Here is a 19,887-nt window from a genome sequence, read left to right on the forward strand (position 1 = left end):
TGGCTATAAAATGGCTGCTGCAGTTCTAGGCAGCAAGTAAGTCTTCAAGGTAATAAGAAGGGAAGGAATGCTGCCTGCTGCATCTGTCCTTTGTCAGGGAAACAAAATCTTTTCAGAGACACTCCGGCTTCTTCTCCCACTCCTACTACTTCCTCTTATGTCTCATTGGCAAAAAGAAAGGCTGAGAAAGTGTAACTTTTCCAGCTTCTATAGTAAAGGCAAACAAAGGAGAACAGGACTGAGAATAAATGTTAAGTTATACTGTCAATGGTGTTTGACTCAGGTCCTGACCTCTTCCCAAGGAGAAGAGAGGGCTGAGGGAGTCAAATTAGGGATCTGGCTTCAGGCTTGCTGAGGTTAAGGAGACATTAGCTATCAAAGTGGAAGGGCAGAGAAGGCACTCATTAGGACATAAATGATAGGTGATGTCACAGGAATGGATGAAATGAGAAGAGACAAGCCTACAATAAATGAAACACCAAACACTGGCAAGGATGTGGAGCAACAGAAACTCTCATTCATTATTAGAGGGAATGCAAAATGGTACAGCCACTTTGGAGGACAGTTTAACTGTTTCTTATAAAACTAAACATACTGTTACGATATGATCCCACAATAACAGTCCTTGGTATTTACCCAAATAAGTTGAAAAACTTATATCCACAAAAAAACCTGCATATGGATGTTTATAGCAGCTTTACTCATAACTGCCAAAATTTGGAAGCTACGAAGATGTCCTTCAGTAGATGAGTGAATAAATAAACCGTGGTACATTTGGACAATGGAATATTCTTCAACACTAAAAAGAAATGAGCTATAAAGCCATCAAAAGATATGGAGGAAATTTAAATGCATATTACTAAGTGAAAGAAACCAATCTGAAAAGGCTACCTACTGTATGATCCCAACTACAAGACCGTCTAGAAAAGGCAAAACTATGGACACAGTAAAAAGGTTAATGGTTGGCAAGTGTTGGGGGAGGGAGGGATAAATAGGTGGAACACAGAGGAATTTTAGAGTGAAGCTCTTCTATAAGATACTACAATGGTAGATACATGTCATTTACATTTATCAAAACCCAGAGAATGTACAACACTAAGAGTGAACCCTAATGTAAACTATGGACTTTGAGTTATACCAATGTAGGTTCATGGACTGTAACAAATGTACCACTCTTGTGCTGGATGCTGGGGGCTTGAACATGTGTAGGGGCAGAGGGTATGTGGGAACTCTACTTTCTGCTCAATTTTGCTGTGAAACTACAACTGCTCTAAAAAAGTAAAATTTGGGTTCTCTGTAGAAAGAAGAATAAGAAACTAATCACATAACCCAAGAGAACATTTATGCTTTTGGAATAGGTAGAAAAAGAGGCACCAACCAAAGAAGAGCAACCAAAGAAAAGAAAAATGATGAGGATATAGCAACAGAGAACTACGGAAAGTATTTCAAGAGAGGAGGGACCAACAAGATTGAAATGTGTTCTAGTTAGGTTGATTGGAATATTGAGTAGGATAAAAGATGATAAGTTTCACAGGCTTAACCATCAGAGGTTGCTTATAATCTAAGAAAGAATGTCTTTCAATGGAGTTACAGTGGAGTACTCCAACTGGAGGAGGTTAAGATGTGTGATCAAGAAGGTAAATAAAACGAAAGAGGGAAGAAAGACAGTATATATGAAATTTCTTATGAAGTCTGATGTCTGCATATTTATGGCTAATCTAAATTTATTTTAAAATCATTAAATGTCCAAAATTATGTTCTTCAAGAAACCAATTTCTTAACATAAGTGGATAAAATTAATTTTAAGTGAGAAAATAAGCTGTCTTTTTTTATGTAACTCCCACGGTATAGATTAGTATCAGCATAAATTCAGCCTCTCACCCTATATGTACCCATGTTTTACCCATTATTAGAGAAAACTGCAAATGTTATAAAATTAGAGAAATAGTGTCATGCTAGCAAATTTAGTTACTATAACTCCATGCTACTTCAAAAATAATAAATGATCTGATTTTTCTTACAAAAGTCTAATTTTATGCTTTACCACAAAATAATTTAGAAAATTTTCTGGTTATTAGAATAAACAAAGGCATTATTATTCGAATAGCACTAGATTATTAAAAAGTATCTCCTTGTATGATAATTGTGTATTTGCCATAATCATCACTTTGAAAAGTTCTATGTAACGTATGACCATTAACTTAGATTTTTTCCAAACATATCTCTAGGACTGTTTCCTTTAGGAATTTCAGCGTAATACTATGAAATAAAACATCAGTTTTTAGCTCTCAGTCTATTTACGTTTACCTTAAGTACTATTTATGAAAAAATACTAGAAATATTATTGGCACTCTGAAAGCTCCTACAGTGACTCTTAAAAATTCTTCCTAAAGCTCATTTAGACACTAACTAAATATTAAATCAGTTAACAAAAAAATGATATTTGTAAATGGATTGTAAAAGATAAGCATATTGCTTAGAAAGGGGGCAGTTAATTCACCAGATAGCTTGGTAATAAACTTATAATTATTCACAACCTATATGGCAACTTGACGATACAGAGTACAATAATCAAAGCACCAAATAAAGAACAAAGACCCTGGAAGGTAAGAAGAATTTTCAGAAAATAATTCAGAATACAGCACGTATATTAAAAATGATCTAATTTTCATAATAAATTTAAGTTTTCTCATGAGGAATTCTGGCATAAAATAACTAAAAAATGATTCAAAGTCAGTGTTATACAGGGCAGACATTTTAAACAGAGCTAAAATGAACACTGGGCCTTTAAAAAGACTGAATTGTTAGGAGCATTTTTAAAAATTAATTCTTCCGTCCTTACTGTACAAAAAGTCTAAGTTGCCTGAGTTAATGGATGAAGTTTTGAAGGATTAAAAGACAAGAGGAAAATCTGAGACTTCTGCACAAAAAGATGAGCAACTAGAAATGATTTTAACGTAGTATATTTGTCAGAAGTAAAAATGCAGCTTTGTTTGTATATTACTTTAAATTATATAGTCTGCAGTTCACAGAAATTTCTATTTTATGAGGGTTTGGTTTTTGTTTTGTTTTGTTTTAGACTTCCAGGTTTCTTTTGGTCTACAATTTGTCTTCTAATTTTAATAACCTCTTAGAAATGGGCATCTATTTCTCTCTATAAATACCAGCTGCCATTTAATTCAATTTAACATAAATACACAACCCAAAATGCCAGAATCAAAACTATACAATCATTATGTACTTATTAAGTACTAGTACTGACAAAGTAGAATTTTTATTTTAGGTTCTATTTTAATTGGAAACAGCCATATCACACAGAGCACATGAAATCTGTCCCCTAATGCTAATAAATTAACACCCATAAAGGAAGCTGCTTTCAAAATGTTACTTTTTTTTTTTTTTTTGTGAGGAGGACCAGCCCTGAGCTATAAAATGTTACTTTTGATTTGCAAGTATATATTTAAAAAAATTATTATACTTAATTTTATTCTTTCAATAGTAAATTCCTTGGGGTAATTAAAAAATAATCACAGCAATCAATAATTCCTTTCTTTTCCATTTATTGTTCTGGTCTATTCATAAATTCAAGAGAAAAGAAGGGAAAGTGCATTAAACAATAATAACAAAGTACACCCAGCACTCACAGAGAATTTCAAAATGAAACACCATTTTTTAGAAAAATCTGACTTCAACCAAACCTCACACTTTATGAACAGATTAAAAATATTTTCCACATTAAAATGTCACCATTTTTCTCAATACTGGTAGATGATTCTGGCTTAGTGAGTCACACTGCTAATGACGTGATACTCTTTTGTAATCTGCAGCAAGAAATGAATTTCAGACAACAAAGTACAATACAATCCTCCTGAGAGCACATCTTTTTTTTTTTTTTTTTACTGCACAATAACAACAATGACGTATCTTTTCTGTTTCCCACGGATATGTTTTATTTTTAACCCTTAATGAGAATGGAAGCACCTTGAGGGCAGGGACCACTATTTGCCACAGACACTGTGCTAGGAACTGGGGCAAAGACAATAAAGGAGAACGGAAAGTATCTTAAGAAAAAAATATAATTAGTAGAATTGAAATAATGTCCTTTTTCATGATTACTGGATTTATATTACAACGAAACAGAACTGCTTGTCATGAAGTATACACTTCACTTGTTTCAAGTTCTAGCAGAATATATTTTCTTTTTCTTTTTGTCATAAGTAACATTTAAGTAATCTTTCAATTCCCAAACATATTCACATACTCTTCAAGGAGGGTCAGTTCTGTGGGTTACTAATATTACAACTTATTGAAAACATTGTTGTAATAAATATTGATGTGAAGAAAAGGCTCATGATTTAAATTTCTTTCTTTAAGTGTGGCCACTTTTTATTAACTACAAAAGGTAACAATATATTATAAAATTCAGAAAAAGAATGAACATGAACCAAAAGTTATTAATAGACCACCACTCAAAATTCAGAAAATATGTTGTTTTCATGTACACATACACGAAATAAACTAATACCATAACAGAAGGGTGCTGTATCTGTGTTTAAAGAAGGGGTTGTTGGCAAACACCACAGCTCACTTCTGCTGAAATGTACACAACTGATATACGCAGCACAGAAAGCTGGCACCAAGGGCTTACAACCTTAATTTGCCTGCGAGAAGGAACGGAGATTTACCTTCAGAGCACGTTCCTGATTGTTTTCAGCAGTCAGATGTCTCGTGTTGTTTGCTGAAGTCTGGTTCTGCTCTTTCAGATGATGAAGCTCCTGCTCCAGCCGTTTGCACTGCCACAGGGGAAGAATCCCATTAAGTAAAGGAGTTATAGCATTTTTTTCACCAAGCCACATAAATTAATGTAAATAATACCATTGTATTCTCTAAAAGACAAGGTATCTTTTGCAACAAGAATAGTAAGTTAAAAGTAATGTTGAATATGAACAAAATAATCTAGTACTCTGGCAATTCAATTGCAACTTTCAGTGTGAATTTTATTTATTACCATATAAATTAGAAAAATCCTTATTTTTTATAAAATTAAGATCAAAATAGGTTTAGAATTGTTTTCTTCATTACCCATTATATATCTGCTGGCTGAATAAAAGCAGGCTTCTAAACATCACAATCAGTTCTAAATAAACTACAATATGATTTTCTGTGATAAATGCTTATTAGTTTTTAACAAATCATCATAAAATATATATATTAAGAGACTTTTAGAAATATCTAAAGAAACAGTTGTGTAGGGAAAAAAGTAACAGCCATAGAGGGCTATCGGACTTGGAAACAATTAAGGAAACAAGTGTTTTAAATTTCTATTTTGATTAAACCTTACTTTTTAAGTAAAACAAGTGATAACAAACGTGAAATGACATTTTGACCTACTGGCAATATATGAGAATATAATTAAAAAAGAACTTAATAAAAACATAAATGGGCTAAAAGAAGCATCTATATTCAAAGAATCATTGAAATTTCATGTCATTTGAATACAAGATCTTAATATAAATATATATATAAATTTACACAATAACTGTACAGGATATAAGCTGATATGCTACAAATCAGGACCACATGTAAATACATGGGGGATTTGCAAAGGAATAAAGTAGTAAATGTATCTTTCAGGAAAAAGTTAAAAATCACTCAATTTATCTGTTTTTAAATTTAGATTTTTAAGAAACAACCAATAAGTAAGTACACATATTGATTCAAGATCTGGACAAAGTTACTTCTAGATTATTTGACAAATGGCTAGTTGTCATAATGAATTAAAAATCATTATTACAATACAATCAAGATGCAGTCATAATCCAAACTGGCGTTTCTTGCTACTTAACATTGATGTCTTCTGCCTCTGACCATTATAATATTCTGCAGTCTATATCAGTATTTCTCAACCTTGAGTAATACACAAATCCAAAATGAAAAAGTCTTACCAGACTCCTGATATTGACTTAAATTATATTTTACGTTATATTATGTATACTATATACAAATACAAAATTAGTATACATGCCTCATACATATATAATTATAAAACCAAAATACATTTATAAATTAAATAAAATAATCACAAAATCAAGTCTTTTAAAGTTAATATTAATTTAATTTAGCAGATAAGGTTTTGTTGAAGCCAAGTTCTGCACATACCATATAGTCTTGACGGATGCAGTGGCAGGTCCCTTCACATCTGCATGTGTATTCCACCATGTGCTGTGTGACAACTTAACTCACCTATCCCATTTTTTAAAATTACATGAGTGAAACCTTTGTGACGTGACACCATCTAGCCTTTATTTGGAGGGAACACATGATTTACACACTAAACTCTGTACCTATCTCTTTTTAGCCTGAAACAATTAAAATATTTGGTCACAAATGCAATCAAAATACAAACCTGTCTAGTGGAGAAATGAACCATGAGGCATGAAGATGAATAAGACATAGGAGTAAGCATCACAATCTAGTAGAAATATTCTCTACTAGAATTATCCTTTATGTTTTCAATAGTTCTAATACAAAATTATTACATATTAAGTATTAAAATGGAATGACTAAATATGACCTATGAGGTCACAAAGGTGGGGCAGATAATTTTGGCTATGGGGGTAAAAAAACGTTTCATGGAGCAGATGACATCCAAGTTGGGCTTGCTGTGGGCCCGTGATTTTATCAGCTGAAAGAGACAGAGAAAGAATGCAGGAGACAAGAAATGAGGGTAGAAACACCAGGGGTCCTTCTAGAGAAAGTGAGAAAGCACAGTCACGAGTGGTCTGACCACCTACTTTCTGTATTCTCCAGTCAATTAGAAATGACCCAAGGATACAGACTGCTTTCCTATCTACATGGTGCACAAAAAAGAATTCACTCACTCTTGTTCAAGAAACAAATGTTGAATTCATTTTCATTTCTTCATGCGGTTTAAGTTTAACCTTGACCTGGGAGTCAAACTGTGGTGAGCCAACAACTCTGAACTGAATAAAAACATATGTAAATGCTCTTGTCAAATACATGCTTGTGGCTTACATTTAATTACATTTAAGACTTCTTTGGATTATTCAATCCTACATTGTTTCTTCATCTGATGTTGTACTTGGAGAGCCTAACTCCCCAAACTGCATATTCATGTATAATTTCTTCTGGTTTCTTTCTTTTTTTTACTAAACGCTTTCATTTTGAAATTTATTTTGAAGCAAAAAGATTTAGCTGTTTTTTCATTACCAAGTGTTACACTATGTTAATTATCGTCACTTTATGATTTTATGTTTATAAAGTAGGTAAAGATCCTCCCCTTTAGTTTACATCTCAAATTTTTGTGACATTGTCACCAATTTATACACATTTATTTTTAAATTTTAAATTTGTCATTTAAAATATACAGAAAGAGACCAAATAATATAACAAAAAGTGTTGTACTCATCACTAATATTTACCAAATGAAAACAAATTCGCTATAATACTTCCAGATTTTTAAAATATAAAACATTAGAACTTTATAACACATTTCTCCATCCCCAAACACATCATTGCCATCCTCTCTCGATGAATCTCTATTTTGAAGTACATTTTCATTCAACCACTACAGTAATACACCACATGACATTCTGGTCAACAACAAACTACAAACTACATATACGATGGTGGTCCCATAAGATTAGTAGCATACAGCCTAGGTGTGTAGTAGGCTATACCATCTAGGTTTGTGTAAGTACACTCTATGACCTTCACACAACAACAAAATCACCTAATGACACATTTCTCAGAACATATCCCTGTAGTTAAGCGAAGCATGACTGTATTTATTAAGCACTTATCCTGTGCCAGGCACAGTTACAGATGGTGGGGGATACAGTATTTAACAAAGTATATAAAAATCCTTGCCCCCATGGAACTCACATTCTAGTTAGGAAAACAGATAAGACACGTAAATGAAATACACAGTATGATAGAAGGTGAAAATGTCATGGAGAAAAACAGATTAGAAATATAGGGAGTGCCAAAAGAGTAGGTAAAGAAATTTTTTGCAATTTGAATAGGAAAAACATAACTGAGAAAAAGATACTTGAATAAAGACCCTAAGAAGACAAATCAGTAAATCTTCAGATCTTGGAAGGAGTGGTTCAAGCAGAAGGAACAAGTGCAAAGGCGGGAAGTGGAAGCTTGTCTGAGTAATCATAGGAAGAACAGTGCAACAGGAATGAAGGAAGCAAGGGGGCGATACTGGGAGAGGAGGTGAGGAGAGCCTTGAGGTCCTTACAAAGACTATGGCTTTTACTCTGAGTGACGTGGAAAGTTGCTGGAGGGTTTTGAACAATGAAGTACCATGACTTGTCTTACATTAATATAGCTCCACACTCTTGCGATGTTAAGAACAGACTCTAGGGAGACCAGGGCAGAAGCAGGAAGTCTAGCTGGGAGGTTATTGAGAGTACAGGAGAGAGATGAGGGGGCTCAGGCTAGGATGGTAGCAGCAGAGCTAGTGAGCAGTAGTCAGACTCTGGATATATTTTAGAAGATAAAAAAATAAATTCCCTTTCAGTGGTGGTCATTCTTGTCCTCTTGTTCCTGATCTTATAAGGAATGCTTTTACCACATAATCATTAAGATGCATTTTGTAGAGATCCTTAATCATATTAAGGACATTACTTTTTATTCCTAGTTTGCTAAAAGGTCCCACTTCCCTCTTGTAAAATTACAAATGTGTTTAATTTTATTAAATGCTTTTCCCAAATGTGTTGTATTATCTTAATTTTCTAATCCATAATAATTATTTGATTACTGTGATGAGCCCTAATTGATCATTACATATATTATATTGGTTACATTCATTTGTATATGTGTGTGTATAAAAAATAGATACCTGAATTTGGTTTACAAATGTTTTATAGCCGATTGCTGGGATGTTCCTAAGTGAGACTGACCTATGTTTTTCCTTTCTTGGGCTATCCTTTCCAGTTTTGTTAGCAAGATTGGATTAGCCTCATAAAGAGTTCTGTCATTTTATTCTCTGAAACAGTTTATATAAAATTACCTGTTCTTACAAGAATTGGTAGACATCCCCTCTCAAACCATCTAAGCTTTCCTTCTAGGTTCATGTTCCTGTTCTCAGAGGTACAGCTTTTACAAGTTCTTTTAGTGAGACATTCTGCATCATGCTGTTTTTTTTTTGGTGAGGAAGACTGGCCCTGGGCTAACATCTGTTGCCAATCCTCCTCTTTTTGCTTGAGGAAGATTGTCCCTGAGCTAACATCTGTGCCAATCTTCCTCTATTTTGTGTGTGGGACACTGCCACAGCATGGCTTGATAAGCGGTGTGTAGGTCCACCCCCAGGATCTGAACCTGCGAACCCTGGGCCTCTGAAGCACAGCATGCGAACTTAACCACTGTGCCACAGGGCTGGCCCCTGCCTCACACTTACTGGATATAACTGCTACGGTAAAAGTTATTTCCTCAGCACTTTGAAGATACTATTCCATTGCAATCTGGCATCTATTGTTGCTAATGTGAAGTCACTGTTAGTCTAATAAGCATTCCTGCGTAGGTTAATCTGTCTCTTCTCAATGGTTGCTTTTACATCTTCTGTAGTAACTCTGGAGTTGTACAATTCTACAATGACACGGGGTGGATTTATTTCAATCCTCTAGATACTATTTGTGTTTCTCAAACCTGGAAAATTCACAGCCAGCATCTCTTGGAATGTTACCTAGCATCTATTTTAAAACTCATATTAGTCATATACTAGATCTATTCTTTTTTTCTTTCATGTCTTTTAATCTGTATTTCATATTTTAAATCTCTCTATATGTGTGTGAATCTGAGCATCTACCATTAGTGACTCTCGATTCTATCTTCAGCTATGTCTAATCTTCCTCTGTTCACTTACCTTTTTAATTTCAATAACTATAGTTTTCATTTGTAGATGTTTTCTTGTATTCTTTTTCAATTCTGTCCATCTTTTTTTCATAGTGCTCTCCTTTACACGTCTATTTAATGATTCTCTGTTTAAATACACATATTTTATACTTTTTCATGTTTTCCTCATCTCAAGTTGTTGATGGCCTAATTCTTTTAATTACCCTTCATAGTGGACTGTTTTATCATGTGGTGCGTAGAAAAGTGGAGAATCCTTTTCTGGTAGAAGTTTTGTATTAAACTGTGTGTGAAAGAATTGTCAGATTGGTTTTGCATTTGCTTCTGCTGGGTGACCCAAAATTTACTCATCTAGGACAGGCTTTTATGTTAATGTCTTAGTTTGTGGGTTGTCACCAAGATGGTTATGTAATGTGGTGTCCATACTCCCATATGGAGTGGATCCAGTCCTTCAATTTCTCAGGATAATTTTTTCCTCTTTTGCTCAGTCGTGACCAGAAACAGACTTCTTTGTCACTTTCCCAAGCCAGTGAGTTGTCTATTTTTTCTACATTCCATTACACTAAAGAGATTGTCTTTCTATGGTTCTGGATATATGTGTAAGGGTCTCCACTCAGTTCCCACTTCAGGTGGTCCTACCATCAGTCCTCGTAAGGGTAATACAATTCAACTTCCTAGCAATTGGGATCTGTATCTGCTCTTATATCCCTAGTTAACTAGCACATTTGTAACTCTTTAGGTTTCCTCTTAATGTTTACTCCTCATAGAATTTCTCTTTGTTTTATTCTTTCTGAAAAGATGAAGAGAGAATGGTAGTCCCAGGCTAATTTTTGTATGAAATAAGAATAGCCTGAGAACAATAAAGCTATTTTTGTGCTGAGGGCATTTATCCACCTTGCATACTTGGGCGCAGTTTTCATGGTCATGCAGTACAAGAGGGATAGAAGATAAGGTCCAGGGACCACTCAAAGTGGCAGGTGTCTCAAAGGGCTACACTTTCAGGTATTTAATGACGTTCTCTACTTTAATGAATGAAAACAAACAAGACAAATGCTAGAGAAGATGTATGTCCCTAAATCAAGTAATATATAATTTCTTCTATGGTTTTAGACAGTTTCATTTTGAACTGACACAATTAAAAATAACAATATCTTCTCTGTTCATATTCTGCCAAATATGAATATTCTCAAAAATTCTAATGCATGAATTAAGACCTAGTAGTTTTCTCATATCTTTTTTACTGAAAACACTTTTTAATACTCAAATTGAACTTAAGTAGATGCTTTTTGTATATTGCCACAGTGTCCTTGAGAATTAGGATTCTCACCATAAGAGACAAAAGATATAGACGAAAGATAAAATAAGTAAAAAGTCTTTAGGTCAGAATTTGATTTGGAAGTATCAGTATGAAGATACAGAGTTTTACCTTTAAAAAATACATTAAAAAACATGTGTGTACGTTTGTGTATTTCCTAGTTCTGCCCATCGAAAAAGGCTAGAAACAATAGGAAACCCAGTAGCAATAAGTATCTCTAGCACCTAGTCTGTGGGTTCCAAGTCCCATTTCTTACTAAAAATAAGAATCCATGGATATATGGCTGACTCCAGGTCTGAGACAAGAAATGCACAATATGATCCAGGAACATCTGTTCTTGGCAGAAGTTTTGTATTAAATATCAAAACTGAGGAACTAAAAAAGGGACTCAAAAAGGACTCAGGACCCAGCCTGGAAAGCGTCTCACTAGCTAAAGATAAGATAACTTGAGCATCAATAAGGATAGTAACTGCAATATATTGAAACACATAAAATATGTTTATTGAGTTTATAATGATAATAAAAATTTTTAAAAACTAATTGTCATTGTTGGTGAATAGTAGTAAGCCAAGAATTTATCCATCTTTTCTTGTATAAACTTTAACACTAGGTAATCAAACAATAGATAAGAATACGACTATAGAAATAGTCAAGCTAATAAAGAAAAAGGGAATGTTAGAATACCATGATTTTGCACTGAGATCTGCTAACAACATAGTTCTTTCACAACCTGACGTGTTTCCAAATGACACAACACACAAAACAGCTGTAAAGTAGTCTTGCTAATAAAAAGTAATCTAAATCTGATCAAGTGTCTGATCAAATGCCATGCTTATAGGAGGAAAGAGAAGAGAGGAACATATTAAATGACACTACAGGGATGCAATGAATAAACTGGGAAACTCTACAAGAAAACTGACTCAGTTTGTTTAAAAAATAAATTCCAAGAGAAAAAAGAGATAGAAGGTAAATCTATAAATTAAAAAAAGAGTGTTAAGAGTCAATTCAATCATTTGCAATGTGTGATTCTTATTTAGATACAGATTCAAAACAAACAGGAAATTAAGATATTTATGAAATCACTGGGATTTGAGAACTAATTGGATGTTTCATGATATTTAAGAATTATTGTTAATGTTTTGGTGTGATAACGGTACTGCGATTATGTTTTAAACAAGAGTCCATATCTTTTAAAGATAAACAATAAAAGTTGCAGATAAAAAGGATATTATGTCTGGGATTTCCTTCAAAATAATATAAGAAGAAGTAAATGAATGGGGGATATAGATAAAAAAGATGGATAGTTGTGGCAGGGTGAAAATATCACAGGGTTCATGATCCTACGCTCTCTAAGCCCACTGAAAAGAAGAAAAGGACTAAATTTGCCTCTGTAAACAACCAAAAATAATTCTACAATGTGAGTGAACTAAACACACAAAACATAAAAATCAATGGCAAATGTTTATAAAATTAATTTGGCCCATATTTACTACTTGTAGTATAAATTACTACTTGTATAATTTTACTACTAGTATAAATTTACTACTTGTATAAAAATTACTCTGTTTTCACCAGTAATTTCCTTTTACTCATTATTATGAATTCTGAAGAATTATATCAAGCAGACAATACATTATGATGATTCTGTTTTACTTTATGTTTACTTTCTGAAAGGTTAACATGCACTAAATTTGTAACAAAAAGTTCTCTAATATCATCTAAATTTTTAACAGCTGTTGTTTCTCCTGTACAATCTGCTTTCAGTCACAAATCATTCTGACTGCATTACCATCAAACATCTTCCCACTTGGATGCTACACAACTCTTTCCTTTGCAGACAAAAATAATACCAGACTCTTCCAGTCAAAACAGAAACTCAACTTTGGTGTCAATGTGAATTATGTACTTTGAACTACAGATGTTTGGAAGCCCTTAGGATTATATAAATAAGTTTTTACTCCTCTTCATTTAGAAGAATTCTTAAAATCACTATATTTTAGATTTAAAAATAATAACTAGAATGCTTTTCTCACATTACAATAACTTGGAATAAAGAGTTTTCAAATTGTTTCTTCAAAGCCCTGGCAAAATATCAACAACTTGGTTTAAACGAATATTTATATAATACTCAGAGGCTTAAAAATACCAAAGATTAAAAAAGAAAAACAATAATTATGTGAATGAGTCTCTGAAACCACATATGCTGCAGCTGACATACGTGTGTGTATATATATGTGTATGTATATATATACATATTTACAGAATAATTTATGGTTTCCATATATATTATATATTTGTTTTATATACCTCTATATATAATATATAAATTATTCAGTAAATATTCATTGTGCATCCACTAGGCAATATGCCAGGCAATGATGTGTTTCCACATGTTTATACATATATATCTTAATTACATATAAACATTTCAAAAACACCATATGAAAGTAAATAACTAGGGTTTTAACAACAAATACAGTAATTTATATTCATTTTAAACTATTAAATTATTCCAAAAAGATTAATTTAAATAAACATTTAAAGTCACAAAGTAAAAGGACTAGTAAACATGACAATTATTTAAAAAGCTATTAACATGTATACAGGTATTTGTTTAGTATGTTATGCTATCAAAATATTTTTGCAATACTGTTTAAGATATTAAGTTATCTATATTCATAAAAAGCTATTCATTTGAAAAACTATGGTTTCTGTCTCTATTCCAGAATAAAGGTTAACATATATATCACTAATGATAGTCAATCAACTCTTAGTGAGAAATTAGTATGTGCCAGGCTCTGTTCTAAGCACTTTACATGTACTAAATCAGTAAATCTTCATGTGGACCCTATGAGTTAGATATTATTATCCCATCTTACAGAGAAGGAAGCAGAAGCAGAGAGTCATAAATAACTTCTTCAAAGTCATGCAACTAATAGGAAGTAGGAGTCAAATTCAGGCAGTATAACTCAGTTTATCAACAACACTTACAGTGTACATATACAAGAGCAAAAGCAATGGAAATAGCTAGAACCAAAGAAAGAGTTGACGATGACATTTTAAAATGTGAACACAATCAACAGACTGAAAAGATATCATGGAATGAATGAAAATACTTGTAAATTATGTATCTACAAGGGGCTAATATCTAGAATATGTAAAGAAATGCTGCAACTCAAAAACAAAAAAAAAAACCTAATTAAAAAATGGGCAAAGAACTTAAATAGACATTTCTCCAAAGAAGGAATACAAATGGCCAATAAACATATGAAAAGATGTTCACTCTCACTAATTATGGAAATGCAAATCAAAGCCACAATGAGATACTACCTCACACCAATTAGGATGGCTATTATAAAACAAACAAACAACAGAAAATAAGCGTTGGTGAGGATGTGAAGAAACTGGAAGTCTTGTGCACTGTTGGTGGGAATGTAAAATGGTGCAGATGCTACGGTTAACAGTATGGTAGTTTCTCAAAACTAAACATAGAATTACCATGTGATTCAGTAACTCCACTTCTGGGTATACAGACAAAAGAACTGAAAGCAGGGTCTCAAGATATATTTGTACATCCATGTTCACAGCAGCACTATTCACAACAGTCGAAAGGTAGAGGTAACCCAAGTGTCCACTGATGAATGAATAGATAAAACACAAGGTGGTATATACACAAAATGGCATATTATCCAGCCTCAAAAAGGAAGGAAATTCTGACACAATCTACAACATTGAGGACATTATGCCAAGTGAAATAAGCCAGTCACAGAAAGACAAATACGGTAGTTCATCAAAATGTTAAACGTAGAGTTACCACATGACCCAGAAATTCCACTCCCAGGTATATACCCAAGAAAAATGAAAATATACATCCACATAAAAACTTGTAAACAAATGTTCACAGTAGCACTATTCATAATAAACACAAAGTAGAAACAACTCAAATGTCCATCAACTGATGAATGAACAAACAAAATGTGGTATATCCATATAATTATTATTTGGCAATTTAAAAACGATTAATTCAACAATAAAAGTATTAATACATGGGCCGGCCTGGTGGCAGAGTGGTTAAGTTTGCGCGCTCTGCTTTGGCGGCCCAGGGTTCGCAGGTTTGGATCCTGGGCGCAGATCTACACGCCGCTCATCAAGCCACACTGTGGTGGAGACCCACATACAAAATAGAGGAAGACTGTCGCTGAGCTAACATCTGTGCCAATCTGCCTCAAGCAAAAAGAGAAAGATTGGCAACAGATGTTAGCTCAAGGCCAATTTTCCTCATCAGAAAAAAAAAAAAATCTAAAATTTTGTGAATGCACAACTCTGTGAATACAATTAAAAAATACTGAATTGTACAATATGTGAATAGCATATGAAGAGACTTTCTTTTCTCCATTGTATGTTCTTGGCTCCTTTGTCGAAGATTAGCTGTCCATAGATGTGTGGGTTTATTTCTGGGCTTTCGATTCTATTCCATTGATCTGTGTGTCTGTTTTTGTGCCAGTACCATGCTGTTTTGGTTACTATAGCTTTGTAGTATATTTTGAAATCAGGGAGTGTGATACCTCCAGCTTTGTTCTTTTTTCTCAGGATTCCTTTAGCTATTCGGGGTCTTTTGTTGTTCCATATAAATTTTAGGATTCTTTGTTCTATTTCTGTGAAAAATGTTGTTGGAACTTTGATAGGGATTGCATTGAATCTATAGATGGCTTTAGGAAGCATGGACATCTTAACTATGTTAATTCTTCCAATCCAAGAGCACGGAATATCTTTCCATTTCTTTGTGTCTTCCTCAATTTCTTTCAGAAATGTTTTATAGTTTTCGGTGTACAGACTTTCACCTCTTTGGTTAAGTTTATTCCTAGGTATTTTATTCTTTTTGTTGCAATTGTAAATGGGATGCTATTCTTAATTTCTCTTTCTGCTACTTCATTGTCAGTGTACAGAAATGCAACTGATTTTTGTATGTTGATTTTGTATCCTGTAACTTTACCATATTCGTTTATTACTTCTAAAAGTTTTCTGGTGGATTCTTTAGGGTTTTCTATATATAAAATCATGTCATCTGCAAATAGTGACAGTTTCACTTCTTCCTTTCCAATTTGGATCCCTTTTATTTCTTTCTCTTGCCTGATTGCTCTGGCTAGGACTTCCAATACTATGTTAAATAGGAGTGGTGACAGTGGGCATCCTTGTCTCTTCAACAAATGGTGTTGGGAAAACTGGATAGCCACACGCAAAAAAATGAAAGTAGACCCTTACCTTACACCATGCACAAAAATTAACTCCAAATGGATTAAAGACTTGAATGTAAGACCTGAAATTGTGAAACTTCTAGAAGAAAACATAGGCAGTACGCTCTTCGACATCGGTCTTAGCAACATCTTTTCAAACACCACATCTGACCAGGCAAGAGAAACAATAGAAAAAATAAACAAATGGGACTACATCAAACTAAAAAGCTTCTGCACAGCAAAGGAAACCATCAACAAAACGAAAAGACAACCTAACAATTGGGAGAAGATATTTGCAAACCATACATCTGATAAGGGCTTAATCTCCAAAATATATAAAGAACTCATGCATCTCAACAACAAAAAAACTACCAACCCAATTAAAAAATGGGCAAAAGACCTGAACAGACATTTCTCCAAAGAAGATATACAGATGGCCAACAGGCACATGAAAAGATGTTCAAAATCACTAACTATCAGGGAAATGCAAATCAAAACTACAATGAGATATCACCTCACGCCCGTCAGAATGGCTATAATTAACAAGACAGGAAACAATATGTGTTGGAGAGGATGTGGAGAAAAGGGAACTCTCATACACTGCTGGTGGGAGTGCAAACTGGTGCAGCCACTATGGAAAACAGTATGGAGATTCCTCAAAAAATCAAGGATAGAATTACCATATGATCCAGCTATTCCACTGCTGGGTATTTATCCAAAGAACTTGAAAACACCAATTTGCAAAGGTACATGCACCCCTGTGTTCATTGCAGCGTTATTCACAATAGCCAAGACTTGGAAGCAACCTAAGTGCCCATCAAGGGACGAATGGATAAAGAAGCTGTGGTACATATACACAATGGAATACTACTCAGCCATAAGAAACGATGAAATCCAGCCATTTGTGACAACATGGATGGACATTGAGGGTATAATGCAAAGTGAAATAAGTCAGAGGGAGAAGGTCAAATACCGTATGATTTCCTTCATTAAGTAGTAGATAATAACAACAATAAACAAACACATAGGGACAGAGAGTGGATTGGTGGTTACCAGAGGGGAAGGGGGGAGGCAGGAGGGTGAAAGGGATAATTCGGCACATGTGTGTGGTGATGGGTTGTAATTAGTATTTTGGTGGTGAACATGATGCAGTCTATGCAGAAACAGAAGTGCAATGATGTACACCTGAAATTTTTACAATGTTATAAACCAATGTTACTGCAATAAACAAAAAATTAAAAAAAAAATAGCATATGAATCTCAATAAAGCTACTAAAAATGTAAAAAAAAAATTAAACGCCTATACATGAATAGATCTATTTCTGGGCTCTGTACACTGTTCTCTTGATTTGTGTATGCACCAGGCACAGTATTGATTATTATAGTTTTAGAGTAAGTCTGGAAATCACGGAGTATGAGTGCTCCAATTTCATTCTTTTACAAGATTGTTTTGAGTATCCTAGGTCATTTATACTTCCATAACATTTTAAAAACTGGTTTGTCAATTTTTTTTTGTCTCAATCTAGATGAAATGGACAAATATTTAAAAACACAATTTATCAAAACTTACACAATAGAAAATCTAAATAGTTTTGGTAAATTGTTTCTCAACAAATCTGTCCATTTCATCTAAGTTATCCAATGCATTGGAAGTTTTCCATATTATTGTTACTTTTTAAGGACTAAAGATTTTGTACTCATACCCTTTCATTAATTTTTGATATTGGTAATTTGTGTTTTCTTTTCTTGTTCAGTTTCATTAGGGGTTATAAATTTGATAAATCTTCACAAAGAACCCACTTTTGGCTTATTTTTCTCCATTGTTTTTGTTTTGTATTTCTTTTACTTCTGCTCTATTTTGTTTAGTTTGCTCATCTTTTCCTTTAAGAGGGAAGCTTAAATCATTGATTTTTGGTGTTTCTTCTTCCTAATATAAACATTTAAAACTATATAAATTTCTCTGGAAGCACTGTTTTAGCTGTATCTCACAAATTTTGATATGTTTTATCTCATAATCTTAAATTTGTAATATTTTTCTAATTTCCCTTTCTCCACTTACATTGACCCTTGGATTATTTAAGAGGGTACTGTTTAATTTCCAAACATTTAGGGATATTCTGGATATCTTATTCTTGTTCATTTCTCATTTAGTTCCCTTGTAAACAGAAAATATACTCCTTATGAGTTCAAGTTTTTCAAATTTACTGTGATATATTTTAAGGTCCAGCATATAGTCTTTTTTATTATTCCATGTGAACTTGAGAAGAATGCGTCTTCTTCTCCATGTGTTTTACTCAGTTAGGTCAAAGTGAATGAAACGTCAAGACTTCTACAATGTTAATGATTTTGTCTAGATCTTCTACCAATTACAGAGAGAACAGTGTTGACATCTCCAACTTTGACTGAATAGTATATTTCTTCCTTCAGTTTTTGCTTCCTGTATTTTGAAGATGCTATTATGTATATAAATATTTAGGATTGTTATGTCTTATTGATGAAATGTCCCCCTTTATCTCTGGTAATATTACGCTTTTAAGCCTACTTTGTTTGATGATAATAAAGTCACAGCAACTTTCTTACGCTTACAGATTACATATTATACCTTTCCCTCCCCTTACTTTCAGCTTACCTGCATCTTATTGTTTCAAGTAGGTTTCTTACAGTTTGTATAAAATTGAGTTCTGACCTTTTATTTCCTTTAATGTGTCACCGTATTTACCTTTAATTGGAGTACTATTTTCTTATAATGTAATTATATGATTAGGTTTAGATCTACCATCTTGTTATTTGTTTCATCTGCTGCTGTTGTTCTTTTCCTCCTTTCCTACCTTCTTTGGGTTAACTGAATATACTTCTAATATTCTGTTTTAATTCTTATACTGCTTTTTCAAATATGAGATTGTGTATTATATTTTCTTGTGATTGACCCCAAAACTAAATCATATGTCCTCAATTTATTACAGTATTCTTAGAATAATGTTTCACCACTTTATTTAAAATGTAAGAACCAACAGTAAAATTCCATTTACCCTGCTTTTTCTTGTCATATATTTTACATCTATTATGTTTGGAACAATCTGTTGTATATCTAAGAAAGTACAAGAACATAAAAGGATAGCTTTCACATTTACCAAACTATTTTCCGCTTTCTGGGGTCTTCAATCATTCCTGTAGATTAAACTTTCTATTTGGTGTCATTTCCCTCGAGTGTGAAGAACTCACTTCAGCACTGTATTTATGTAATACACATCTACTAGAGTTCAATTTTCTCAGCTTTCATTCATCTGAAAATAGTTTTACTTCATCTTAATTTTTGAAGGATATTTTTCACCATATTATACAATTTGGGACTGATAGTTGTTTGTTTTTGTTTTTCATTTTACTCCTTCAAAGATTTTGGCCATTGTCTCTCACTTCCATTGTTTCTGATGAGAAGTCAACCATCAATCACAGGAATGT

The 19,887-nt window shown here is 33.3% G+C and overlaps 1 protein-coding gene across 13 annotated transcripts in view; it reads right to left on the reverse strand.

Moving 5' to 3' along the window:
• Positions 1-19,887, reverse strand: part of MIPOL1 (mirror-image polydactyly 1) — a 310,457-nt gene that overhangs the window by 165,783 nt on the left and 124,787 nt on the right. For 12 of the 13 annotated variants that reach the window (XM_058540696.1, XM_058540695.1, XM_058540694.1 and 9 more), the window contains one exon: positions 4,686-4,793. The exons of the other annotated variant lie outside the window; for it this stretch is intronic. In XM_058540696.1, coding sequence (XP_058396679.1) covers positions 4,686-4,793 — 108 coding nt within the window. The remainder of the gene's footprint in view (positions 1-4,685; positions 4,794-19,887) is intronic. 13 annotated transcript variants of the gene reach the window in all.

This window comes from Diceros bicornis, chromosome 5, assembly GCF_020826845.1.
Source record: "Diceros bicornis minor isolate mBicDic1 chromosome 5, mDicBic1.mat.cur, whole genome shotgun sequence".
In the NCBI taxonomy this organism is placed as follows: Eukaryota; Metazoa; Chordata; class Mammalia; order Perissodactyla; family Rhinocerotidae; genus Diceros; species Diceros bicornis.